Here is a 25,019-nt window from a genome sequence, read left to right as displayed (position 1 = left end):
TTTGCTCCTCAGCAGTGCCTGAAGGTTCCTCTTTCCCTGCCAGGCTCAGCAGCTACCGCTGGGTAGTGCCTGCCCAGGGCCAGGTGGTGCTGCAGGTCCACTTCAGCTCCGCGCTGCTGGGCAGCTTTGAGCAGAGGCTGCACTTCGAGCTGCTGGGCACCAAGCGCCCCTACCAGCTGCACTGCAGGGGCACCTGCCTGTACCCCAGCATCAGCCAGGAGCCACGGTAAGGCTGGCCCCTGGGGCCGTCCCGCTCTGCTGCCCCTGAGCTCAGAGCTGAGACTCTGCCCCTTGTGCCCCTGGGACCTGCCTGAGCCCCCCAGCATCTCTTGCCGTGCTTGGAGCTGGGCAGCGGTGCTGTGCCTCAGCCAGCACTAAGAGTTCAGCCTTTGGGAGCAGGTTTTGTGCTCAGAGAATCTCCCAACTCTTCCTTCTCTCTGTGCCAGGGAGGTGTTTCCTCGCTGCAGGCAGAGCAAGGCAGCTGATGCCATCATCTCCAAGCAGTATGTCCTGAGCACGGGGATGTTCCACTTCGGGCCGCTGCTGTGTGCCAAGGCAAGAGACAGGTAGGTGCTGCCCAGCCCCCAGCTGTGCTGCTTGCAGGACCTTGTGCTTCCAGGAACATGCACCCAGGGGCACGATTCAGGGCAGGCCCGGGCAGAGAGCTGGGAGTTTGGTGGCTTGGAAGGAGCACAGCTGTGGCAACTTGAGCACCTAGCAGGCACAGGAGTGCTGGGGGGGATGGAGCTGATCTTCCTGCCCCCTGGGGGCTTTGGTGGCCAGAGCCAGGTGCTGCTTGCGGCCTGAAAGCAGCTTGGGGTCACTTGTCAGCCCCCATCTCAGCTTCAGCAGCTTTGTGCTGTTTGTTTCAAGTGCTGGGAGCTCTGTGGGTCAGCCTGAAGGAGCAAAGGAAGTTTTTCTGCTGAGGGACTGGAAACCCTCCGTGAAATCTGCAGTGTCAGCAAGACTTGATGGTTGGAGCTGCTGTTGGGGGACAAGCACCTGCAGGGCAGGGCAAATGGGATTTCCATTTTCCTGATCCTCACTGCTGGATAGAGTCTGGCCTTAAAATAATGTCCCTGCAGCTGCTGGCATCTTTCTGTTTTTCACTTCCCTCTTCTTTCAGCATTAGAAATGGAGGTTTGTCTGCAGGGGAGCTCTGGAGAGCTGGTGGCATTCTGACACCCCAGGGAGGTTAAATCAAAAGAGTTTAAAAACCAAAAGAGGATTTGGCCAGGCTGAGGCATTGCCTTTTTTTGACCTTTTCCCACCAACCTCTGTCCCACACCTGAACCAGGAGGTGTTTGTTAACTCTGGGATTCCTCTTGGGAAGGAATCCTTTTGCTTTCCCGCCCTCAGCCTCAGGCTCACCCAGGAGCTGGGCCCAGGCAGTCTCCTGGCTGCTTTGGAAGAGAGAAGCTGAGCTCTTGCCACACTTTCCTGGGAAGCCTGCAGGGAGGGAAAGCCAGCAGAGGAGGGGAGGAATCCAGGTGCCTGCTGTGCTTCTGTTTTGCCAGGCACCTTTGAGGTCCTGGTTTGTAGAAGGCCTCTTGAAGTGGCCTGTGCACACCTCTGGGATGGAGACACCAAGTGTGGGCTGGGCATCCAAGGAAGCAGGGAATGAACACAGGCAGCATGCAAGGTGTCCCACATGAGCCTTTCTCTCAGGCTGCTTGACAGAGCTCCCCTGCAGCCTTTGCCCTTTCTGTGGCCAGGTCCAAGGCTGTGCTGCAGGATGACAACTGCGAGCAGCTCTCCATCTGCAATGTCAGCCCCTGGGAGGCAGAGGTGCACTTCTCCTTTGAGCGGGGTGGCAGTGGGGGCACCTTCCTCTTGGAGCCTGCCAGCATGCAGCTGGGACCTAAGGAGAAGCAGGTAGGAGACAGGCAGGTGGGACAGGGAGCAGCAGCAGAGCCCAGGAGCTGCCCCTCCTGCTCACTGAATGTTCTTCTGTGCTTCTCTTTGTGGGGCTGGGGCCAGGAGCTGAGCATCTGGGCATACCCCACTTCACCTGGCCTGGTGGAAGACAGCCTCATCTGCTGCATCAAGGGCAACCCAGAGCCAGTGGTCTTCCACCTGTGCTGCCAAGGGGTGCAGGTGAAGCTGGGGGTCAGCCCCAAGCAGCTGCATTTCAACAGGGTGCTTCTGCACAGGTCAGTCAGGCCAGGGGCACTCTGCTGGGGGTGGCTCTGCTGCAGCTTCCCTTTCCTCAGCTTGGAGGCTGGGCCAGCAGCCCTCTTGCTCCCAGCACTTGCCAGCCTCTTGCTCACCGTTCCTTGCTGGCTGGGATGTCCCATGACAGTCCCCAGCTCTAGCCCCCCAGCAGTGGGTGCCCTGATGCATTTGCTTCTCCTCTGCTGGTGCAGAGAGAGTGGCTCTGGCTCTGGCTCTGCCTGCTGTTGGATCCCCTTCTGCCACCAAGCTCTCCCTAGGGGCCTCCCCTCTCAGGCTTGTGGCAAAGAGCAAAACCTGCAGGGTGGTTTCAGCCCCATGGGGAGGGCTGCTGCCAGCGGCAGGGCTGCCGCTGTGCCCCTCAGCAGCTGGCACTGAGCCTTGGTGTCTCCGCAGCGAGCACAGCAGGAGCCTGCTGCTGCGGAACAGCTGCCCCCTGCCGGTGGCCTGGAGGCTCAGCGGGCTGGAGAGCCTCGGCGAGGGCTTCTCGGTGTCGCAGAGGCAGGGCACGGTCGGGCCCCGCTCGGAGCTGGCCGTGCAGCTGTGCTTCAGGAGCACCAAGGCTCTCGGCGTGGAGAAGAAGATCCGCTTGGAGGTGAGGGGACAGGGCCCTGCCTGGCAGAGCTGGGCAGAGTGCTGTGGGCCCTGGGGGATGGAGGCTGTGTCTGAAGGCAAAGAGGGCCAAAGGATGAGCCCTGAGGAGATTCCTTTGAGCCCACATTGTCTGGGCCCTTAGCACCAAGGGACCCTCACTGAAGGATGCTGCTTCTGAATACCTCAGTGCTGAGCAAGAGCTGAGGGTGGGGGGCAAGAAGCTGGAGCCAGGCAGTGGTGCCAGCACAGAACAAGGGGGAAGAGGCAGGAACTGGAAGCCAGGAGGCTCCAACATCTTTGGTGTGAGGGTGCTGGAGCCCTGGAGCAGGTTGCCCAGAGAGGTTGTGGAGTCTCCTCCTCTGGCTATTAAGGCTTTGTTCCCTGGGGTTTAGAGGCTGCATTGCAGTGAGGCTGCTGCCTGCTAAGAGAGAGTTGGCTGTCACTGCCACCTGCTCTGGGACACCTCAGGACTCTTGTGGGTGTTTGTACATCACACTGCCTCCCAGGCTGGGTAAAGACAGCTGCTAGAGACAAGGACTCCTCTTGTTTAGCAGGAACACTGAGGAGAATGACTTTAGGGTTTGCTTCTTGCTGCCTCAGGTTTCAGATGCAGAGAATGTCCAGGGTGTTGTTCAGGTGGAGAACATTGAAGTTGTGGCTGAGGCCTACGAAGTTGCTCTGAACATCACCCTGCCTGAAGGTCAGTGGCTGGCCCCAGAGCAAAGGAGTTCAGCTGCACTGCACTGCTGGGGCAAGTGGGGGATGGGATGGGGTGGGGTGGGATGGGGTGGGGTGGGGTGGGATGGGATGGGATGGGATGGGGTGGGACAGCAATGCAGGCCTGGCATGGATCCATGGCACAGGTCTCTTGCCAGCTGTGTGGAGTAAAGCACTGTCAGGTCACACAGTGCCTTGCCTCTCTCACACCTTGAAGTGTGCCCCTTTGAAACACCAGGGGTGGGAACAAGCAGCTGGCAGTTCCTGAAGGCTCAGTACAGCACATCAAGTGGTTGATCTGTGCTTGGAAGCAAGGAGGTAGAGGCTGAGCTCCTTGGCTGCTAAGCCCTACAGATCCTCTCTGAGTAAGAAGAGCAAAGGGCAGCAAAGCAGCCAGAGAAACCTTGCAAGGCTGGAGACTTGCTGAGCAGAGCTTTGTCCCACCTGAGCTCTCCCAGTCTCTGTCTCCTGACTGGGTGCAGCCTGCAGCAGCTCCAGCATCCTCCCCATCCCTTCCCTCGCTCTGGGGGTGTCCTGCAGGTGCAGATGGCTGTGTGAACTTTGGAGTCCTGGAGGTCCTGGGGAGTGCCAAGCAAGTGCTGACCCTGAGGAACCAAGGGCAGTGCAAGCTTGCATACAGGTTGGTCCAGCTGCCTGCTCTGGGAGTGCGTGGGGCCAGCACCTGCCCAGGCCTGCAGTCTGCTCCTGTGGCTAGAAGCTGTTCCCATGCTGGCTGCCTCATGGTGTGTGTGACCACTGGGACTGTCCTGAGCTCCAGGCTCCATTTGCATGGAGAATCCAGCCCCAGCCCAGCAGTTCTGCACAGCTCAGCAGGCACCACAAGGAGAGCCCCTGGGCTCTGGGGTGCAGTAAGAAGAGTGTGGCCAGCAGGTCAGGGGACATTCTCCTCTGCCTGTCCTCTGCCCTAGGGAGACCACCTCTGGAGTCCTGGCTCCAGCTCTGGGCTCCTCAGTGCAAGAGGGAACCACTGGAGAGAGTCCAGCAGAAACTAGAAAGGTGCTGAGGGGCCTGGAGCAGCTCTGTGAGGAGCAAAGGCTGAGAGCCCTGGGGCTGCTGAGCCTAGAGAAGAGCAGCCCCAGAGGGGAGCTGAGCAATGCTCAGCAGCAGATAAAGGACCTGTGGCAGGCAAGAGGTTGGAGCCAGACTCCTGACAGTGGTGTCCAGGGACAGGCCAAGGGGCAGTGGGCACAAACTGGAACCCAGGAAGTTCCATCTGAGCAGGAGGAGAAACTTTGCTGTGAGGGTGCTGGAGGCCTGGAGCAGGCTGCCCAGAGAGGTTGTGGAGTCTCCTTCTCTGCAGAGATTCCAACCCCCCCTGGCCCTTGTGCTCCTGGGCAAGCTGCTGTGGGTGCCCTACTTTAGCAGGGGGCTTGCACCAGATGATCCCCAGAGGTCCTTTCCAAACCCTCCCATGCTGGGGGTCTGGGATTTTGTGCCCCTGAAGTTGAGGCCAGTCCCTGCTGAGCTCTGTTGCTGTCCTTCCAGGGCTAAGTCCTTTCTCTTCAGGAGACTCTTTAGAGGGGGAATGAAAACGCTGGGGGTGGAGGGGAGCTGCCAGCACTCAGCACTGCCTGGCTCTGCCAGGGCCTGGGGCTCCTAAGCACAGCAGAATTCTTTGGTTGGTTTTTACTGGTCCCATGGCAGGTCCTGGCTGTGCTGCTGGCCCCTGGGCTGTTCACTGCAGAGATCTTCTTCTCCTTCCCTCCCCAGGTTCAGGCTGCGCCCCACAGACCCCGGAAGCCGTGACCTGGCCTCCCACCTCACTGTGCAGCCCCAGCAGGGCCTGCTGCCTGCCTCTGAGCGTCCTGTCCGTGTCCAGCTGCTCTTCCACCCCCAGAGGGAGATCAGCATTGAGGACAAAGCCATCCTGCTGTGCCAGGTGAGCTGCCTGGGGCAGGCAGGGTGAGCACAGCTGGGCTGAGGGGGTCAGGAGGACATGGCTGTGCTGGAGAGCAAGCTTTAGCTGGGGAACCTTCTGTTATTTGCACACAGCAAAGGCTTTCAGAAGCCAGCTCTGGCCCTTCCAGTGCTGGAGGGGGCCAATCCAAAAGCTGGGGAGAGACTTTGGATCAGGGCCTGCTGGGACAGGACAAGGGGTGATGGTTTGAAACTAAAAGAGGAAGATTCAGCCTGGATAGGAGGAAGAAATGTCTGACACTGAGGGTGGTGCCAGCCTGGCCCAGCTTGGCCAGGGAGGTGGTCATTGCCCCATCACTGGGAGCACTGCAGGTCAGGTTGTTTGGAGCTCTGAAGCACCTGCTCTGCCCTCAGGTGTTCCTGCTGACTGCAGGAAAATGGAAGCAATGACTCCTCCAAGCCAACCCATTCCATGATTCTAAGAGGGGCTGAAAATGCAGTTCTGGAGAAGGACTTCAGAGCAGGGGGATGAGCTGATGGGCACCTGGGCTGTGGCCACAGGCCAGAGCCAGAGGTTGGGCTCTGCTGGATTTACCAAGGCCTGCCCTGGTTGCAGGTGCTGGAGCCCAAGCTGAGGGCAGGAGGGGAGCCCATGGCCAGCATCCCAGTGAGGCTCTCAGCCAGAGCTGTCTTCAGCCAGTACAGCATCAGCCCTGCGGCGCTGCTCGACTGCGGGGCCATGGCCAGCGGCACCAGGAGGGCCTGCAGCTTCCTGCTGCAGAACAGAGGCCTCCTGCCCTTCCAGTTCCTCATCTGCAGAGCAGAGCAGGCTGCAGCTGAGCCCACAAAGAAAAGGTGAGAAGGCCTGCAGCAACCTTCCTGCTGGAGGAGGCCCCACAGCAGGGCTGGCGTGTGGCAGGCAGCCAGGACACACAAGCAGGCTGCACTGTGAGTCCTGGGGCCAGGTTTGGGCCCCTTACTCCAAGAGCATTGAGGTGCAGGAAGGTGGCCAGGGAAGGACAACAAAGCTGGGGAAGGGTCTGGAGCACATGGGCTGTGAGGAGCAGCTGAGGCACCTAGCATTGTTTAGCCTGGAGAAGAGGAGGCTGAGGGAAGCCCTTCTGGCTCTCTACAACTCCCTGAAGGGAGGCTGGAGCCAGGTGAGGTTAGTCTTTTCTCCCAAGGAACAACTGCTAGGACAAGAGGACACAGCCTCAAGTTGTGCCAGGGGAGGGTTAGGCTGCACATGAAGAACAATTTCTTCCCCTTGAGGCTTGTCAAGGCCTGGCCCAGACTGCCCAGGGCAGTGGTGGAGTGCCTGCTCCTGGAGGGGTTTCAGAGCTGTGGAGAGGTTGGTGCTGGTCTCCTCTCACAGGTAATTAGTGACAGGGAAAGAGGGAATAGCCTCAAGCTGTGACTGGGTAGGTTCAGACTGGGCATTAGGAAAAACTGTGTCCCAGCAAGAGTGGTCAGGAGAGGAATGTGCTGCCCAGGGAGGTGGTGGAGTCACCAAGCCTGGGTGTGTTTGAAGGTCGTTTAGATGTGGTGCTTGGTCTGTTCCAGCCCCAACACCTCTGTGACTCTGTGAGGTGTGGTGCTGAGGGCCATGGCTTAGTGGTGACCTGTAGTGCTGGGGTCAGTCTTGGCCTTGCTGACCTTAAAGGTCTCTCCCAACTAAACAAGTCCATGTTCGGTGAGCCCTGGGTTATTGTCTGCCTGTGCAGTTGGCTTGTGAGCAGGGAGGAGAGAGATGCCAGAGAATCCTCCTGCTCATCCTCATGCAGCTGCTGCTGGAGCCCATCTGCCCATCAGCTACAGCCACAGGTGGTGCAGGGGGCTGTGAAGAGCAGGAGGACTTTCTTCCCTGGGGAGGAAGGTTTGGCTGTGGAGAAGGGCAGGAGGAGCTCAGCCTGAGGGATGTTCTCTGCTCTCTCCTCTGGGTGCACATCAAAGGAAGTTCTCCCACTCCCACAAGCAGGGGAGCTCCAGTGGAAGGTCTGCTGCAGCCAAGCAGAGCAAGCCCTTGCTGCCCAAGGAAACCAAGCCCTCCGTGAAGGTGGGTGGCTCCTGCTCCCCAGGACAGGCTCCTCCCCTGCTGTGCCCAGGCTGGGGGCTTGTGCCCACGGCATGGGACAGGGGCTGCATGGGGGAGACCCATCCTCTGCCAGCCATGAGCAGAGGAAGGAGCTGCTCAATGCTGTGCTCTTGCTCAGCCCTGGAGCTGTGGGGCCAAGGGGAAGGGATCTGTACCTGGGAGCTGCTGGCCAAAATAAGGCTGTGAGTGCCACAGCTGTGGAGTGTCCCTGCTGAACTCCCAGTCCAGGGACAGGAGATGACCTTGCCTTGCCTTCTGCCCAGTCTGCTCTCCTCTCTGATGGTTTCTCACAGTTCTCTCTGCTCTCCTGTTTCACATTGGAGGCTGAAGGACCCCAGCTCCCACCTTCACCCTTTACAGCCCAACTCCTTTCTCTAAGCCACTCAGGCTAGGCCTGCACATCTCCTTAGCTTGTTCCTCTCATCCTGGGTTGTGCTCTGGGCCGTGGTGTCATCCCTGCCTGCCCTGGGCCCAGCTGGAGGCCAAGGCCCAGGGTCCTCCTTGCTGGGATGCTCAGAGTGAGGCTGTTTGCCATCAGCCTCTGCTGGGACTCTTTCTGCAGGCTCGCCTCACCCTGGGCATGTTCACAGTGTCCCCTGCCTTTGGCTCCATCCTTCCTGGGGAGCAGCAGCTGGTGACAGTAGATTGTGCTGCGGAGCTGCCAGGGCCGTGCCAGGAGCAGCTGCTCATCGACATCAGCAACAGAGACCCCAGGGACAACCCTCTTGGCATCCCCTACACCCTGCTGGCCGAGTCCTGCCTTCCAGGTGAGTGCTGCCCACGGGTTCCTGTGGCCAGGCTGCTGCTGCTCGGCACCCAGCCTCAGTCCTGGGACAGAGCAGACAGCCTGAGCCTGACCTTGCATCTCTCTGCGAATCCTCAGAGGTTCTTGCCAAGCCCACCAGTGGGAGAGGCTGGGAGGGATGCATGGAAGGATCAAAAGAAACCCTTTCAGACTGAGGGTGCCTGAGCTCCATCCTCACAGGCAGCTCCCCCACCCAAGGCTGGGGTTTGCAGCTCCCTGGGCAGAAAGAGCTTCTCAGAGGCCAGCAGGGGCAGGGCAGGTCAGCAGGAAGGATTCTCCATCCTCAGCCCTCCCTCTGCTCTGCTCACAGCATTCGTGGCTGATGACCTTGAGGCCATCTTTGAGGGGCATCAGATCTGCAGCAGCAGCAACCTCTGCCAGGTCCTCCAGACAGTGCAGGAGCAGCAGGGGGTGTTCCTCACAGACGAGAACAAGTTCATCTTCACCAACGTCCTGGTTGGGCAGCAGGCCACGGCACGCTTCAAGATCTGCAATGTGAACAGAATCCCCTGCCATGTGCTCCTCTCCATCAAACCCAGCCCCAGCAAGGTAAGAACAGGAGGCCTTGGGGAGTCTCTGAAGGCTGTGTGGCATCTGCCTTGTTCTCCAGCTTCCTTGCTTCCTTTTGCCCAGCCTAGTGCAGCTCAGGGCAGGTGAGAGCTGGGCTGCATTCAGTGTGTCTCAGGCAAGGTTTTAGCTCCAGGCCCCTGGGGCTTTGGAGTGAGACCTGAGCCCTTCTGAACATCTCTTGGAAGCACAGGCAGAGGAGGAGCTTTTCCTCAGCTTTGAGCCAGGGCTCAAAGCAGACCCTTTTGGGGTGGGCTTGGTCTCCTCTCAAAAGGAATAAGTGCTAGGACAAGAGTACATGGCCTCAGGTTGTGCCAGGGGAGGGTTAGGTTGGACATGAGGAGCAATTTCTTTCCCTTGAGGGTTGTCAAGGCCTGGCCCAGGCTGCCCAGGGCAGAGGTGGAGCCCCATCTCTAGAGGGATTTCAGAGCTGTGGAGCTGTGGTGCTGAGGGCCATGGTTTGGTGGTGACCTGGCAGTGCTGGGCTTAGAGTTGGACTTGATGATCCTAAAGGTCTCTTCCAACCAAAGCCATTCTCTGCTTTCCTTAGGCTCCCTGCTCTTTGCCCCTTCTCTTTAAAGGCCAGGGGCAGGTTCTTTGCAGGGTTCTCCATGCAGTCCCCACTTCCCATGTGTGCTGGAGGTCTGAGCAGCGCTGAAAGCAAGCTTTGCACTCCTGGGCTTGATGGCAGCCCCCTGGGGCAGCACTGCTTTGGATTCCCCCCCGAGACAGATGGAGCCTGTCTAGGGAAGCCAGAAGGGGGCCACACTGTCTGGGGCTGTTCCTCATGATCCTTGTATGGGTGAGACAGCAGCACATGGAGAAAAGTTTCCTCCTAACAGCCTTCTCTGGGCTTCCCCAAGCTGAAGAGCCACTCTGGCCAGGTGTTTGAGGTGGATCCTGTCCGGCTGTCCGTGCCCAGCTGCTCCCAGGCCTTTGCCACGGTCACCTTCACTCCACGGAAGGTGAAGAGCTACCATTGCACTTTTGAGGCCTCCCTCGATGTCCACACAAGGTAACTCACCTCAGGAGAGCTTGGGAGGGGACCTTCCTGAGAGCTTCTAGCTCTTTGAGTAGCCTGGGGTAGAGTACTCAGCGTTACAGCATCCCAGCAGGGAGGGGCTTGGAAGGGAGCTCTAGGGATCATCCAGCCCCACCCCCTGCCTGAGCAGGGCACCCACAGCAGCTTGCCCAGGATCCCCATGGCCAGGGGACTGTGGAATCTCTGCAGAGAAGACTCCCCAGGCTCTCTGGGCAGCCTGCTCCAGGGCTCCAGCACCCTCACCTCCAGGAGCCCCTCTGGGGCTGCTCTTCTCCAGGCTCAGCAGCCCCAGGGCTCTCAGCCTCTCCTGCTGACAGAGATGCTGCAGAGAACTCAGAAGCTGTAGCTGCGAGATCCAGCAGAGCCGGGGAGTCAGTGCCCTGCTGTAGCCTGCAGCAGTGCCTGTGAGGGCAGTGGGACACTGACACTGGCCCAGGGTGCCCAGAGAGGTGGGGAATGCCCCATGCTTGGAACCATGCCAGGTCAAGTTGGCTGGGGCTCTGAGCAAACTGCTGGAGTTGCCAAGGGCCCTGCTGCCTGCAGGGGGCTTGGACTGGATGAGCTTTCAAGGTTCCTTCCAAGCCAAAGCATTCCAGGATTCTCTGATGCCAAGGAGCCAACAGGGAGTGGATGAATCAGGAAGCAATGGAGCTGTGTGCAGCTTCAGCTGAGCTGGAGAATGCCAAGGACAGAGGATTGTTTCCATGCCCTGAGCCAGCTGCCCTTGTTGCCTCCTTGTTCCTGTGCTCAGGAGGTGATCTGGTGGATCTCCTGGGGTGCATGAAGATCTTTGATGCTAAAGGAGCCATTGGATCCCCTCTAAAAGACCCCAGCTCTTCTGCCCTAGGCCCTGTGTGTGTCCTGGGCCTGCCTTGCCCTTGCCCAGCCCTTTAGTAGCTGAGCTGGGACTGGATCCATCAGTCTGCTGCCCTAAGGAGCAATTCCTGCTCTGAGCCTCTGTGGAGATCACCTTCCCTGCTGGGGTCACTGATTTGCCCCTTCTGCCTTGGACACCTTTTCCATGCTCTGCTCATGCTCCTTGCTTCTGTCTCACCTCAGCACAGCCAGGGAACCTGCCCCATGGCCTCTGTCACCTCCTCATGTCTCTGCTGCCCTGCAGGGCTCCTCTGAGTGGAATGGTTTGAACTGGTGCTCTGGGAGGCTCTGGCTCTGCAGAGCAGATTCCTCTTGGATGGGACTGGGAGGAGAGGGGCAAGGGGGAGCTGTGTCCTGGGGGCCAGGAGCCCCAGGCAGGGGAAATGCAGCAGGTGGCCCTGGCTCCACTGCTTGCCAAGTGAGCAGTGGCTCTGCTGCCCCTCTCCTGCAGCCCTGCAGCAGTGAGAGCACAGAGCCTGAGCTTTGAGATCAGCGGCGAGGGGAAGCTGCCGGAGGTGAGGGTCCTGCGCCCGGCGCTGAAGGACAGGAGAGGGAACCCCCTGCTGCTCTTCAGGAGGCTCCTGCTGGGGGCCTGGGAGAAGCTGCCCCTGGTCCTGCAGAACTCTGGCCCTGTCCCTGCCCAGGTGAGCAGCTGCTGAGGGAGCTCTGCTCTGGGAACAAGGCTGCTGCTGGGCAGGAGAGGGCCCAGCGCAGCCGGTGAGGGTGGGCAGGGGCCCCACTGCTCTGCAGGTGCCCTTGGAGCCCAAAGGAAAGCCTTGGCTTGTGCTCAGAGCCCCTCTGTGGCAGGAGGACGACCTCCTGAGCTTCTGCTGTGGCAAAGCAGTGGGCAGAGGCTCGTGCCTCAGCAGCCCTTCACTTTTGCCTCCACCTCCTTTGCAAGCTCTGCTGCTGTCCTTGCCAGCCTTGAGCCAGCCCTGGGCTTTGTGTTTTCCCTGCCTCAGGGAACAGCCTGGGAAGGGGCCTCAGAAAGTCTGTTGGAAGCCCCTGGCTGACTTCTGCTTGCCAGGAAGGGAGTTCCTCTGGGAAAGGGGATTTTGGGACCTTCTCAGGGAAACACAACTCAGAGAGTCAGGCTGGAGCCTTCCTGTCCTGCCTGCTTCTGTTTCCATCCCCTCCCAGTGTCTCTGGATGCCTGGCTTTGGGCTGGTTTCGCTCCAGCCTTGTGCTCAGAGCTGTGTTGGAAGGGGGGCAGCGTGCTGGGCTGCCCGTGGTGGAACAGCAGCAGTGTGGGCTCAGGCCCTGGGCCATGCTGTGCCCACCCCAGTCTGGTCCTGCTCTTTTCCCAGGTGCTGCTGGACCTGCTGGATGAAGAGGGAGTTTTCTTCTTGAAAGCCAGGCCCAGCACCAAATGCCTCTACCAAGCTGTGGGCATGAAGGACTCTGCTGGGGAAGGTGAATTCATCCCCCATGAAATGTGGTCACTCACAGAGGGAAAACTTGTGTCCTGCTGCTGGCTTGGCCAAGCAGCAAGCAGCTGTTGGCCAGAGCTTGTGTCCTGGGGCTCTCTGGGGCTTTTGCACATGGACTCTTTGCAGGGTTGATTTCTACCTGGCAAGCTCTAGGAAGCTTTTCCATTCTTATGGAGGTGGTGGGTTGAGTCCTGGGGGGGGTAACACCACTTCAGTGGAGCATCTGAGGTCTGTGCTGCATATGGGGAGTCCCCAGCCTGAAGGGAGGCTGCCCCTGAGCTCACAGCCAGCCAGCAAAAGCCCAAAGCACTCTGACTCAGCTCTGCTTAAGGCAGGAGCTATCTGGCTGCAGTTTGAGCCAGGGCTGAGCACTGAGCTGAGCTTAAGACAACTAACAGGGATGGCCCTGGTAGTGTCACAGCTTTGTGACCATGGGAGGAGGGTCTGGAAGCACTGGTGAGCCAAGCTGTGCTTAGAGACAGCTGGTTTTCAAGCTCCTGTTCCTTTTCTGGAGCATGGAAATGTTTGCAGTGCCTCACCTGTCCCTGGTGTCCATCTCTGTGCAGAGAGGAAGCCCCACACTGCTTCCCTGCTCCTGCAGCGTGGGCAGACAGCAGAGTTTGAGGTGGTTTTCAAGCCCACCCTGGCCCAACGCCTGGAAGGGAAGCTCCACCTGTCCGTGCTGGACAACCCCTCTGAGACCACCATCAGGCTGCTGGGGGAAGGCTATGAAGATGACTTCACCCTGGACAACATCCAGGGACTAGTGGCAGACAGGGAGGAGCAGAAGCTCCCTGAGAGCAGCCTGGAGGAGGACAGCCTGGAGGGTAAGAGGAGAGGCTGCCAGGGTGTAGCAAGGAACCTCCAGGGCTGGGCACACCTTGTGGCAGCACAGGGCTGGCCCAGATTTAGCAGCCAGCTGCTGTCACCTTTTGTAGCCTGCAGAGCAGCCTTGCTTGGGAGCCCCAGGGCAGGTGCCCTGTCAAGGGAGAAGTTTGCAGGCCAGCAGGGAGGGCTCAAAGGAAGCAGCTTTTGATTGAGGAGCTCTAAAAGGAGGTCTGCCAGCCCATGGGGTGCTGTGAAGAGCACATCTGATCATTTGTGTCCTCTCTGGGTGGACTGCTTGGTGGCTAAGGAATTGGTTGGATAGTCACAGCCAGAGGATAGTGATCAACAGCTCAATGTCCAGATGGAGACTGGTGTCCCTCAGGGGTCCATGCTGGGCCCAGAGCAGCCCTGCAGAGAAGGACTTGGGGGTGCTGGAGGGTGCAGATCTGGAGGTGAGCTGGCGCTGTGCTCTCAGCCCAGGCCCAGACATGTCCTGGGCTGCATGTCCCAGGGGAAGGAAGGCTTGGAGAAGGTAGAGCTGGAGTCCTGTGTGTCTGTGGGGGGCAGAGGGCTCTCCCCTCATGCTGAGAGCTCTCTCTCTCATTGCCAACAGCTGACCCAGGGGATCACATCCAGTTTGGGTTCTGTCCCGTTGGCACCCCCTGCACCGTGACCTTCACCATCGCCAACCGCAGCAGGGGGCAGGCCCTGCGCTTCCAGTGGCTGCCTGAGCCTCCCTTCCACTTCTGCCCCCAGGTGAGCTTGGTTGTCTCTGCTTTTCCCTGCTGCTCAGACCCTGCCTGGCAGCTTTCTGGGAGCCACCATGGAGCAGTGAGAACCCCTTTCAGTGCCACCTAGGAGATGCCATCCCTGGCTTTGCTGGGGCCAGAAGAGCTCCATGTTGTGGGACATGGCATCTTTTGGTGGTGTTCTTCTCCATCAAAACCCAGATAAATCCTCAGTAAGATGCAGTTTGACACAATCCCAGCATGGTGGGAGTTGGAAGGGACCTCTGGGAGTCATCTAGTGCAACCCCCCTGCCAAAGCAGGGCACCCACAGCAGCTTGCCCAGGATCACAATGGCCGGGGGGGTGTGTTTGAGTCTCTGCAGAGAAGGAGACTCCACAACCTCTTTGGGCAGCCTGCTCCAGGGCTCCAGCACCCTCACAGCAAGGAATTTTCTCCTCTGGCTCAGATGGAACCTCCTTGGTTCCAGTTTGTGCCCCTTGCCCTGTCCCTGGGCACCACTGAGAGGAGTCTGGCCCCATCCTCTTGTGCCCCACCTTCTAGCTCTTGATAAGCTTTGAGAGATTGTCTCTCAGGCTGCTCTTCCCCAGGCTCTCAGCCTCTCCTCACAGAGGTGTTGCTGGCACAGCTGCTCCCCACGCCCACAGCCTGTGATCCCTTGCCAGTGATCCCAGGTTGGTCTTGGCTCTCTGCTTCTCCCTAGGTGGGACACCTCCATGCTGGCTGTGTGAAGGACATCACAGTGACTTTGCAATCAGAAGTTGAGGTCACCTTTAAAAAGCACCCAGTGAAGTGTCAGGTGTCCAGGATCTCCTTCCAGCTGCCACCAGAGGAGGTCCCTGACTGGGATGACAGCCTGCATGCCATCAAGTGGGTGGATACCACAAGGGCCCCAGGTGCCACCTGGCCTGTCAAGAAGAAGGTGAGAAGCACAGCAGCAAAAGCTCCCTGAGCTGCCACAGGAAGGTCTGCTGATGGCAGCAGATCTCCATCTCTGCTGGCTGAGCTGCTCCTCCTGACAGTGAATCCATCCCTGAATGGGAACCAGCAGGATGTGTTAGAGGAAAGGATGCTGCTGAGGGATCTGAGGGCTCAGACAAGATGGGGAAGTCTCTTGGACAAGAGAGGCCAACCCTAAACCAAGAGCTGAAGTGTTGCAGTCTGTGTTGGATGGGAGCTCACAGTTTTGAACCCACTTGCACAGCATGGTGGGGGTTGGAAGGGACCTCTGGAGGTCATCCAGTCTCAACACCCTGCTAAAGCAGGGACACCCACAGCAGCTTGCCCAGGATCACAATAACCAGGGGGGGTTGAGATCTCTGCAGAGAAGGAGACTCCACAGCCTCTCTGGGCAGCCTGCTCCAGGCCTCCAGCACCCTCACAGCAAAGAATCTTCTCCTCCTGGTCAGATGGAACCTCCTGGGCTCCAGTTTGTGCCCCTTGCTTCTTCTCCTGTCACTGGGCATGACTGAGAAAAGAGTCTGGCCTCATCCTCTTGCCCCCCAACCTCCTGCCCCCCACTTTAGCTGTTGGTCAGCACTGAGCAGGTCTCCATTCCCTGGAGTTCAGATCTGGTTTAGATTCAGTGCCTTTGAACTCCCAAGGAGTTGAATCCCCTGCTTCTTGTTTTGGCTGCAGAGCAGCAGTAGCAGCACTCTGCTGTGTGTGCTGCGGAGCCCCCCAGCACCCTGGGGCTGAGCTTTGAGCGTTGTCTGCACTGAGCAAGGCAGCAAAGCTGGCCAAGGGTCTGGAGAGCAGGGCTGATGGTTGGACTGGACAATCATCCAGGTCTTTTCCAACTCCAACACCCTCTGCTGTTGGCTGTGGGGATCTCAGCAGCAGCTTCTGCTTTGACTTTCCTTGCCCAACACACTTCTCTTGGGTGATGGCTCTGCCCCAGCTGCTGAACCACTGCAAGACCTGGAACCCAAATCGTTTTGCCTAGCAGAGGCAGAGCAGTCAGAGACTTTCCAAATGAGTTCACTCCCAGCCCCGAATGCCCCTTCCCAGCCCCCAGCAGTGTGGTGGCTGCCCCACACCAGACATCTCTCCGGAAAGTCCTTTGTCCTAAAAAGAGTTTCCGGAGCTGTTCATTCTTGGGGTTCTCCACCCACAGCCTCCAGGAGGGAAACTGCAGGCCGCTAGGTTTATAGGGGCCAGGAAAAGCAAGGTCAGGCACTGGTACCCAGTGGCAGTTCCCACGTGTGTGCTTGCAGTGCTGGCGCTGCTGGCTTTGGTCAGCAGGTGACACACAGCCTACAGCAGAAGGGTCTCCTGCTGCCGTCTTCATGGGATGAGCCATGGGAATGTCCTTCCTAGCCCCTCTGTGTGGCTGCTGTTGGAGGCTCCCTGATCAGCCTGGCACTCAGGGCCCTGCTCAGTGACTCGACTCTTCTCTTTGCAGGTGCTGGAGCCAGAGGCAGAACCAGCTCACACTGTCTTGGAGAGCAGCAGCCGTGAGGTGCAGATTTTCCTCAGCGCTGTTGTCACTGGCTCAGAGTGTGATGAAGAGGTTATTAATTAATATGAAACACAGAAATATTAATTGTATTAATTATTAAAATCATTAATAACCACAATTTGATGTACATATTCTAGTGCACAGCTGTGCAATACATCCCAGAAGTGGTTTAGTATTTATCATTTGGACTCCATTGGAATATTTACAGAGTTAATTTCTATGAATCTAAAGAAGGGTGCAATTCCACTGCTTGTCCACCAGATGGCGGGTTGATGGGACATTGGCAGCTTTCTAACTCTAGAGAGAGACATTACAATGCATCAGAGGTGACTTTGCTAGACGCGGGTGCTTTGAACCAAATGTTAATGAGTAAGTGGAAAGCACGGGGGAAGATTCACTGTGTCCTTTGTTGTAGCAGTCTGCTGTCACCGGGCTGGCTCCTGACTGGTCCAGATGGTGACAGTGGGGGGCAGCCTTCTCCCTCCCACGGCAGCAGAGAAGAGATGGAATGGAGGCTAGCTGGCAGGCAGGTTCCCTTGGCAGGACTGTGGCGGCTCCCTTCAGATGGCAGGGAGCGGTCCTGTGGGATCGGCCTGGCAGGGCCGGCAGGGCTGGTCCCAGGATGGGGTCGGCCCTGTGGCAACGACCTTCGGGGCCGGCGTGGACAGCCCTGGGGAGGAAGTGCGGCTGCATGAAGCAGCGACTTCCCCTTTGCTTGGCTCGAAGGTGTGGACGGGACCCTATCGGAGTGGTCCCAGCTTTGGAGCACAGGGCATGGACTCCTCTTCTCTCCCACAACAGTGGCATCATGCAGGCATGCGATGAAGCACTGGTCCTGCTTGCTGAGCTGACACCCAGGGTTGTGCAGCTTGTTAGTCTGCTGCTTAAGGCTGAGGCAGATGTTTGGACTGCTGGACTCGGCTAGTCTCTTCCCTGGCAACTGGGCAGATCTTACCCTCAGGGGTCCAGTCCTCTTGAAGAGATGGCAGGGTCTTCCGGCCTGTGAGACTGGTAATACAAGGCTGTAGCTTCTCAGGCGCTCAGCGTATGTCACTCCTCTGGAGATACTCTCAGGGCCAAGGCTCAACAGGCCTGCCTGGATGCAGGCTTAAGAGCAAGGCTATGGCATGAGGTTAGGCTGGAGCAAGGAGAGAGAGCAAAGTGAAAGAGGGCAACGTATTTACAAGTTGGGGTAATACTTACAGGTTTCTTGCGGCTAGACTTGGCCAATGGGCATGCCGTAAACAATCGGCTGCAGCCTACAGGAAGCATGAAGCTAGAATGATGCCATACTTGGTATTAGCACCAGCATCCCCTGCCATGGGTGTGTGCGGTGGGCTGTGCTGCCTCGGCCTTTGTTCCCCTCATGAAAGGAGAGGGAACTTGTCCGCATGCTGGGACAGGTTTCAGTATCTGGGCATAATTCTGGGCATAGTGTGCCTTCACCACACTGAGCTCCACCCCTTCTAAACAATTCCAGTGGCTGCTAATACTATCCATCTCATCTAAAACAACAGCTACAATGAGTAAATAAAGTTCACAGTCCATTCTGGATACTTTCCGATGGAGATGATTCAGGAGTCCAGAAACCAGGCACCAAGAAAACAGAAAACAGTTTGTCTCTCTGCATTGCAGCAAAGAAAAGGAGCAGGGACTCTCAGGTGACTCAGGGCTCTCAGGGCTCTTAGGGTTCGTGCTCCGTAGATGCCTCATGGATTACTCCTTTGGGCACAAGGTTGTATCTGTACAGCACTCTGAACTGAAACTCTCTCAGCTAAAGTTGGATTTCTTTGGGGGATGCACTGAATTTCTCCATTCTCTTGCATTACCCAATAAGTGTGACCAGGACCTTCAGCAGAAACCAGCCCTTAGACAGGTTTGGCCTCTCCTGAAGGAGAAAATATCCAAACAGTTTTGCCTAACAGATCCTTTTCTCTAACAACAGGAACTCTGTCACCTTCTACCTTTCGGGACAAACCTGAGTGTGCAGGTCCAGCTCCATTCACTGAGCCTCTGCTATTTACCAGCCAGGTTGCTGCTGCTAGATGTTTCTCCCAGAGTGGTCTTCAGCAAACTATTGTAGTGCTCAATCTTCCCTGCAGCTGGTGCAGAGTAGGGGATGTGGAATATCCACTCCATGCCTGCTCTGTGGCCCAGTTCTTCACAAGATTGTTTTTGAAGTGAGTTCTGTTGTCTGACTCAATCCTCTCTGGAGTTCCATGTCTGCACAGGATTTGTCTCTCCAGACCAAGAATGGTGTTAGGTGCAGTAGCAGGAGGTACGGGGTGAGTTTCCAACCATGCAGTGTTTGGCTCTACCATAGTAAGAGGGGATTGGATGTGGCACTTGGTGCCATGGTCTAGTCATGGGGTCTGTGGTGACAGGCTGGACTGGATGATCCTTGAGGTCTCTTCCAACCTTGGTGATCCTGTGACACTGTGAAGCAATATTCAGGCCGGAGATTGTGAGTCAGGCCCAGACCTGGGGTTGGGAGCAGCGGGCAGGAAAGTTTATCACCCAGAACTCTGTGCTGGGTATAATTCTGTAAAGCCAAGGAACAGTACAAATAGGACCCAAGCACGGTGCCTGACACTGAAAGTGAAACTGGAGTACAGGTGGGGGATGCTGGTGCAGGGGGATGGGCGAGTGGCACACACCTGGCTGGCTGAAGAGGAGCCAGAGGCAAAGGCAAACAGGGGCCGGGTGACTGAAGAACCTCTCTGTTGAACTGCTGCTGTGAAACACAACTGAGCCCTGGCAGAGAAGCGATTGGAAACTTAGCCCATCCCCTGCTGGGCATCAGCACAGCGCTGAGTGGTCAGGATCCCTGCCAAACAGCTTTGGCTAGCTTTGTGCTGGGACATCTTTCCTTTGGTCTGTCTCCCCCAGCTTCTTGGGGCTCTGACTGAAACCTGTTTTGGGCCTAGTCCTGTCCACCCAGGACATCCTGCCAAGAGGTATTCAGCTGGCACTGCCTGGGCTGTGTTCTCTCAGCTCTGCCTTCAGCTGCCTTCCAGCTTTCTCCTGCTCTCTTTCCACAGGGGTTTCTCTTTGGCTCTCTGGCTTTGTTTCCCAAGTGCCCACAGCAGGCAGGGTTCCTTTGGCTTCTTCCTGCCCCTCCTGGGCTTAAGGGGGAGCAGCCATGGGCTTAGTTTTCCCTTGGACACAAGCTAGGTAAGCCTGGCCTGCTAAAGGCTGCTGCTGGGCCAGCTCTCAGCTGCCAAGGGAGCGCTGATCACTGCCATGCCCTGGTGCCTGGAGCAGGAGAGCTGACTCCAGGGCAGACTTTCCCAGCAGTTTCTGCCTGGCTGCTTTTCCCCCTCTGGTGTTTTTACAACTGGGTTGCACTTCAGCTGCTCTGAGCCAAGGCTGACTTCCTCTGGAGGCAGCTGTGCAGCCCCCCCAGACATCCTCTTAGCAACCTCCTCCTGTGTGGCTCAGGAGTGCCCTTGTTCCTGTGCTGCCAGGCCTCGGGGCCTGAGCCAAGCCAGCAGCATTGCTCAGGGAGTTTTGTTCCCAGGTGTGGGTTTGCCTCTGCCCAGGTCAGGAGGGACAGGGATCTGCTGGAGAGAGCCTGGGGTGCTTTCAGGAGCAGGCAGCTTGCTCTGTTGCTGCACAAGGGGCAAGAGAAGGGCTTGGGCTCCCAGAGAGGAGGGGATAGGATGGGGAAGTTGCACTGCAGAGGCTGCTCACAAACTCCACTGCTCCAGGGCTGTAGTGCAGAGCAAATAGACAGAAATCCCTGCTCTGGGCTCCACACAGAAGCTCCTGAAGCCAAAGCTTCACACAGACCTCTCTCTCTACCAGGCCACCCACCCCCAGGCTTCCACGGCCCCCTCCCTGCCACTGCCTCTCTCCCCTCCCTTCCCCCACCGCTTGTGCCGCAGCACAAGATTCAGCCTGGCAGCTCCAGGCCCCAGTTCAGCTGCTCCAGGCCTGCTTGGCAGAAGCACCAATGCTGAGCAGGCCTCAGCTAAGAACCTGCACATCTTCCCAGGAGGAGAGAGGAAGGGAAAAGGGAAGAAAGGAGCTTTGCAGGCAGTGTTCCAGGGGGGCAGGACTCCTGGGCATGGAATCCAGAGGTGACACTTTGTGGGACACCTCCTGGACCTTTCTAGCTGCTGGAGCTTTGCAGTTCTTCAAGGCAAGCAGCCTCAAACTGCCACAGAGCCCAGCAGAGAGCTAGGAGGATGAGGAGGGGACTGGACCATCTCTGTGCTGAAGAAAGACTGAGAGCTCTTTAGTCTGGCAAGGAGAAGGCTGAGAGGGGACCTGCTCACTGTCTATCCATATCTGAGGGCTGGGAGTCAGCTGGAGGTGCCAGGCTCTTCTCAGTGGTGCCCAGGGCTAGGCCAGGGAAGAGGAGGCACCAATTGGAGCACAGGAGCTGCCACCTCCACAGGAGGAGACACTTGTTTGGGGTGAGGGTGCTGGAGGCCTGGAGCAGGCTGCCCAGAGAGGTGGTGGAGTCTCTTTCTCTGGAGCCTTTCCAAAGCCAGCTGGCTGCATTCCTGTGGGACCTGCTCTGGCTGCTCCTGCTCTGGCTGCTGCTGCACTGGCTGCTCTCCAGAGGTCCCTGCCAGCCCCTAGCAGTCTGTGATTCTCTGAGCTCCTGGCCAGCTTTTCCCCTAGCTGCTTGTCTGTCAAGCAGGACATTCTTTGCAGCTGCCATTTTCTTAGGAGCTCTCTTTCCCTCCTGGCCTGCTCTGGCAGTTCAGCAGGGGCAGTGCCAGCAGCTGCAGGCAGTGCTCAGGTACCCCTGGCACAAAGGCACAGGTGGTTGGCTCTGCAGCTCAGCCATCCTGCTTGGTGCCAGCTGGGCCTCACAAGGTGTTCTGCTCTGGGCTGCTCTTTGTTTCTTGACTCAAAGCTGTCCTTATGTTCTGGCAAGGGCAGAAGCTCTTCAGGAGCAGGAGTGAGAGTCACTCAACTGAACTCTGGCACACAAAGCCTCCAGGCAATTCTTAGACCTTCTTGAGCCTGGAGCCTGAGGGCAGGCTGTGAACAGAGTCAGGGCTGGAAGGGACCTCAAGGCTCAGCCAGTTCCAAGCCCACTGCCATGGGCAGGGACACCTCACACCACAGCAGGTTGCTCACAGCCACATCCAGCCTGGCTGCAAACACCTCCAGGCAGGAGGCTTCCACCACCTCCCTGGGCAACCTGGGCCAGGCTCTCACCACCCTCATGGCCAACAACTTCTTCCTCACAGCCAATCTCAATCTCCCCACTTCTAGTTCTGCTCCATCCCCCCCAGTCCTATCCCTCCCTGACACCCTCAAAAGTCCCTCCCCAGCTTTCTTGGAGCCCCCTGCAGATCCTGCAAGGCCACAATGAGGTCTCCTCAGAGCCTTCTCTCCAGCCTGCACAACCCCAACTCCCTCAGTCTGTCCTCACAGCAGAGCAGCTCCAGCCCTCTGCTCCTCCTCCTGGCCCTTCTCTGGACACCTTCCAGCCCCTCCAGAGCCTTCCTGGCACAGAGGCTCCAGCACTGGCCCCAGAGCTCCAGCTGTGGTCTCAGCAGAGTGGAGCAGAGGGGCAGAATCCCCTGCCTGGCCCTGCTGGCCACACTTCTCTTGCTGCAGCCCAGGCTCTGCTTGGCTCTCTGGGCTGCAAGTGCTCCCTGCTGGCTCCTCTTGAGCTTCTCCTCCCCCAGCACCCCCAAGGCCTTTTCTTCAGGGCTGCTCTCCAGCCAGTCCCTGCCCAGCCTCTAGCAGTGCCTGGGATTGCCCTGAGCCAGCTGCAGGACCTTGCCCTTGGTTCTGTAAACCCCCAGTCGAAAGGAAGGAAACCCCAAGCCCCAAAGAAGCAAGCCTCAAGCCACAGGAAGCAAACCCCCAGCATACAGTCACCAACCAAAGTGTGACCCAGGAGGACAGCAGGTGGCTGCTCTATAGTTTGGTAAATTCATGTGAAAGTCTGAAACCCTCTGGCAAGTGCTGACAAGTGAAAAGGAAATGCAGCAAGAATTAAGAAGAGGCTTTGTGCATTTGGGGGTTCATAGGAAGGAGGGAAGGGAGCATTTTCCTGGGGTTTACCTTCATCTGTGGTCCTTGAAGGCATACATCATCTAGCCTACACCATAGATGGGCAATGGGGATCTTACTACAAGAATGTAGTTTAGCCTGGAGAAGAGGAGGCTCAGGGGAGACCTCCTTGCTCTCTCCAACTCCCTGCAGGGAGGTTGTAGCCAGGTGGGGGTTGGTCTCTTTTCCCAGGCACCCAGCAGCAGAACAAGAGGACACAGTCTCAAGCTGTGCCAGGGGAGGTTTAGGCTGGAGGTGAGGAGAAAGTTCTTCACTAAGAGAGTCATTCACCATTGGGATGTGCTGCCCAGGGAGGTGGTGGAGTCCCCACCCCTGGAGGTGTTCAGGAGGGGATTGGATGTGGCACTTGGTGCCATGGTCTAGTCATGAGGCCTGTGGTGACAGGTTGGACTTGATGATCTCTGAAGTCTTTTCCAGCCTGGCTGATTCTGTGTTTCTATGAACACCAGAAGAAGCCCGTCCAATCCAACACACTGTCTCTAAGCCATGACTATGGAGGGCTCAGAGGAGATGCAAACATCCTGATGCCATCAGCAGGTGTTGACCCCAAGTGCTAACGTGCCACTGGTGTCTGGAATGCATGCTTAATGACCCAAGCTAGCCTAAAACATTCTGCCTGCTTCAAAGTCTTCATGTTGCCCTGGATGGAGGCACTGTCAGACCACAGAACAGAGAAGCTGAGGTGGAAACAAAACTTTTTCCCCAGATTTATTAGGACCTGAGTGCTTGATGCTCTTCTAGTGCACCCCCATGCCTCCTCAAAAGCCTTCAGTGTCTGCAGTGATGGAAACCAGCCATACAGGAGCACTCAGGTCCAATTTATGGCACTTAGCTGAACAAAAGTCAATCTACTAACCTTGTCCTCCAGTTTCCCCAAATGAAAGCAGAGCTATGTGAGCAAAGAAAGAATCCCTGGGCAGTTTTGGTAATAAGAGCTTTTACTGCTTTGTCAGGGACCAGAAATGTTCTCTAATGAGCTACAGGCTGGGGACAGAGTGGCTGGAGTGCAGACAGGCAGAGAGGGACCTGGGGGTACTGGTGGACAGGAGCTGAACCTGAGTCTGCTGTGTGCCCAAGTGGCCAAGAGGGCCAATGGCATCCTGGCCTGCATCAGGAAGAGTGTGGCCAGCAGGAGCAGGGAGGTCATTGTGCCCTGTGCTCAGCACTGCTTAGGCCACACCTGGAGTCCTGTGTCCAGTTCTGGGCCCCTCAGTTTAAGAAGGACATTGAGGAACTTCACAGTATCACAGCATCAGAGTATCACAGGCTCACAGTATCACCAAGGTTGGAAGAGACCTCAAGGATCATCGAGTCCAACCTGTCACCACAGACCTCATGACTAGACCATGGCACCAAGTGCCACATCCAATCCCCTCCTGAACACCTCCAGGGATGGGGACTCCACCACCTCCCTGGGCAGCACATCCCAAGGGCCAATCTCTCTCTCTATGAAGAACTTCTTCCTCACCTCCAGCCTAAACCTCCCCTGGCACAGCTTGAGACTGTGTCCTCTTGTTCTGGTGCTGCTTGCCTGGGAGAAGAGACCAACCCCCACCTGGCTACAACCTCCCTTCAGGGAGTTGGAGAGGGCAAGGAGGTCTCCCCTGAGCCTCCTCTTCTCCAGGCTAAGCAACCCCAGCTCCCTCAGCCTCTCCTCCCAGGGCTGTGCTCCAGACCCCTCCCTGGCTTCATTGCCCTTCTCTGGACACCTTCAAGTCTCTCAATGTCCTTCTGAAACTGAGGCAAAAGAGCCTCAGGGTCACCAAGGCCAACCCAGAACCCTGCTCTGCAAGGGTCACCCCTCAAGCATAGCCCCAAGCACCACAGCCAAACCACAGGAACACATCCAGACAGGGATGGAAAGGCTTCAGAGAAGGAGACTCCACACTTTCTGTGCTTGGATCCTGGCTGGGGAGGAGCTGGGCAAAGAGGAATCCCTGGGGAGCTGCTTGGCAGCTCAGGGGCAGCCCGAAGCCCCCACACTGTCCCCTACCCTGTGAGGGCTGTGCCCCCTGGGGGCCTTCAGGGAGTCTGTGGGGCTGGAGGTGCCCTGAGCCCAGGGGCTGGCACAGCCACTGTCCCTGGGGCTGGCCCTGGGGGGCAGGGTGGGGATGCCAAGTGCCACTTGTGGGGTACCTCGGTGCCCCAGAGCAGCTGTCTGTGTGGGCAGAAGCCCTGCCTGGCACTGCTGCCAGCGGCCCAGGACAGCCCCAAGGGCACAGAGCTGGCTGGGCACGAAAGGCAATCCAGCAGCCTCAGTGCCACCAGCCCTCTGCTCCCCAGAGCCTCTGGCTCCCCAGAGCTGGCACCCAGGGGACATGGGGCTGCAGGGAGGCCTCTGCCCCGGGCCTGGCTGGGTGCCAATGGCCTCTCTGCCTTCCTCAGAGCCCTTTGCCCCCCGGGGGTGGGCAGCAGGCACAGAGCTGATGCAGGCAGCAGGGCAGGCAGAGCAATCTATGCCTCAGGCTGGGAGTGAGGATGGGGACCAGGTGCCTGCAGCAGAGCCAGGGCAGCAGGTCAGGACCTGCAGGGCAGGATTCAAGAGCAGAACCTCTCAGCACTGCCCTGCAGCTCTCTGGTTCCCTACTGCAACTCCTGCCCCACGAGCAGCAGCTGGGCAAGGAGCTCGGGGCCAGCGTGGGGCTGGGTTAAGCAGCTGATTGCCAGCTGCCCTCTGAAGCAAAGCCTCTGCTCGGGACAGGGACTGTGGCAGCCGGCAGGAGCGGAGCTGCGTTTGCTGCTTGTGCCCAGCGCTGCCTCCT

The 25,019-nt window shown here is 57.9% G+C and overlaps 1 protein-coding gene across 1 annotated transcript in view; it reads left to right on the top strand.

Moving 5' to 3' along the window:
• The window catches only part of LOC137458139 (hydrocephalus-inducing protein homolog), a 66,415-nt gene extending 50,081 nt beyond the window's left edge, over window positions 1–16,334 (top strand). The window contains exons 43-61 of the mRNA XM_068169822.1: window positions 44–226; window positions 447–566; window positions 1,716–1,875; window positions 1,981–2,153; window positions 2,569–2,767; window positions 3,367–3,466; window positions 4,024–4,123; window positions 5,215–5,383; window positions 5,978–6,216; window positions 7,315–7,417; window positions 8,019–8,223; window positions 8,572–8,810; window positions 9,692–9,843; window positions 11,198–11,390; window positions 12,054–12,159; window positions 12,743–13,003; window positions 13,618–13,760; window positions 14,455–14,673; window positions 16,156–16,334. Of these exons, the coding sequence (XP_068025923.1) occupies window positions 44–226; window positions 447–566; window positions 1,716–1,875; window positions 1,981–2,153; window positions 2,569–2,767; window positions 3,367–3,466; window positions 4,024–4,123; window positions 5,215–5,383; window positions 5,978–6,216; window positions 7,315–7,417; window positions 8,019–8,223; window positions 8,572–8,810; window positions 9,692–9,843; window positions 11,198–11,390; window positions 12,054–12,159; window positions 12,743–13,003; window positions 13,618–13,760; window positions 14,455–14,673; window positions 16,156–16,275 (3,184 nt within the window). The 3' untranslated portion in view covers window positions 16,276–16,334. The remainder of the gene's footprint in view (window positions 1–43; window positions 227–446; window positions 567–1,715; window positions 1,876–1,980; window positions 2,154–2,568; window positions 2,768–3,366; window positions 3,467–4,023; window positions 4,124–5,214; window positions 5,384–5,977; window positions 6,217–7,314; window positions 7,418–8,018; window positions 8,224–8,571; window positions 8,811–9,691; window positions 9,844–11,197; window positions 11,391–12,053; window positions 12,160–12,742; window positions 13,004–13,617; window positions 13,761–14,454; window positions 14,674–16,155) is intronic.
• Window positions 16,335–25,019: the final 8,685 nt, after the last annotated feature.

The sequence above is a fragment of the Melanerpes formicivorus genome, unplaced genomic scaffold (genome assembly GCF_026170545.1).
Source record: "Melanerpes formicivorus ecotype bairdi unplaced genomic scaffold, bMelFor1.0.p_v2 SCAF_225, whole genome shotgun sequence".
In the NCBI taxonomy this organism is placed as follows: domain Eukaryota; kingdom Metazoa; phylum Chordata; class Aves; order Piciformes; family Picidae; genus Melanerpes; species Melanerpes formicivorus.
The sequence above is the reverse complement of the archived record's forward strand: the minus strand, read 5'-3'. Positions and strand labels throughout refer to the sequence as shown.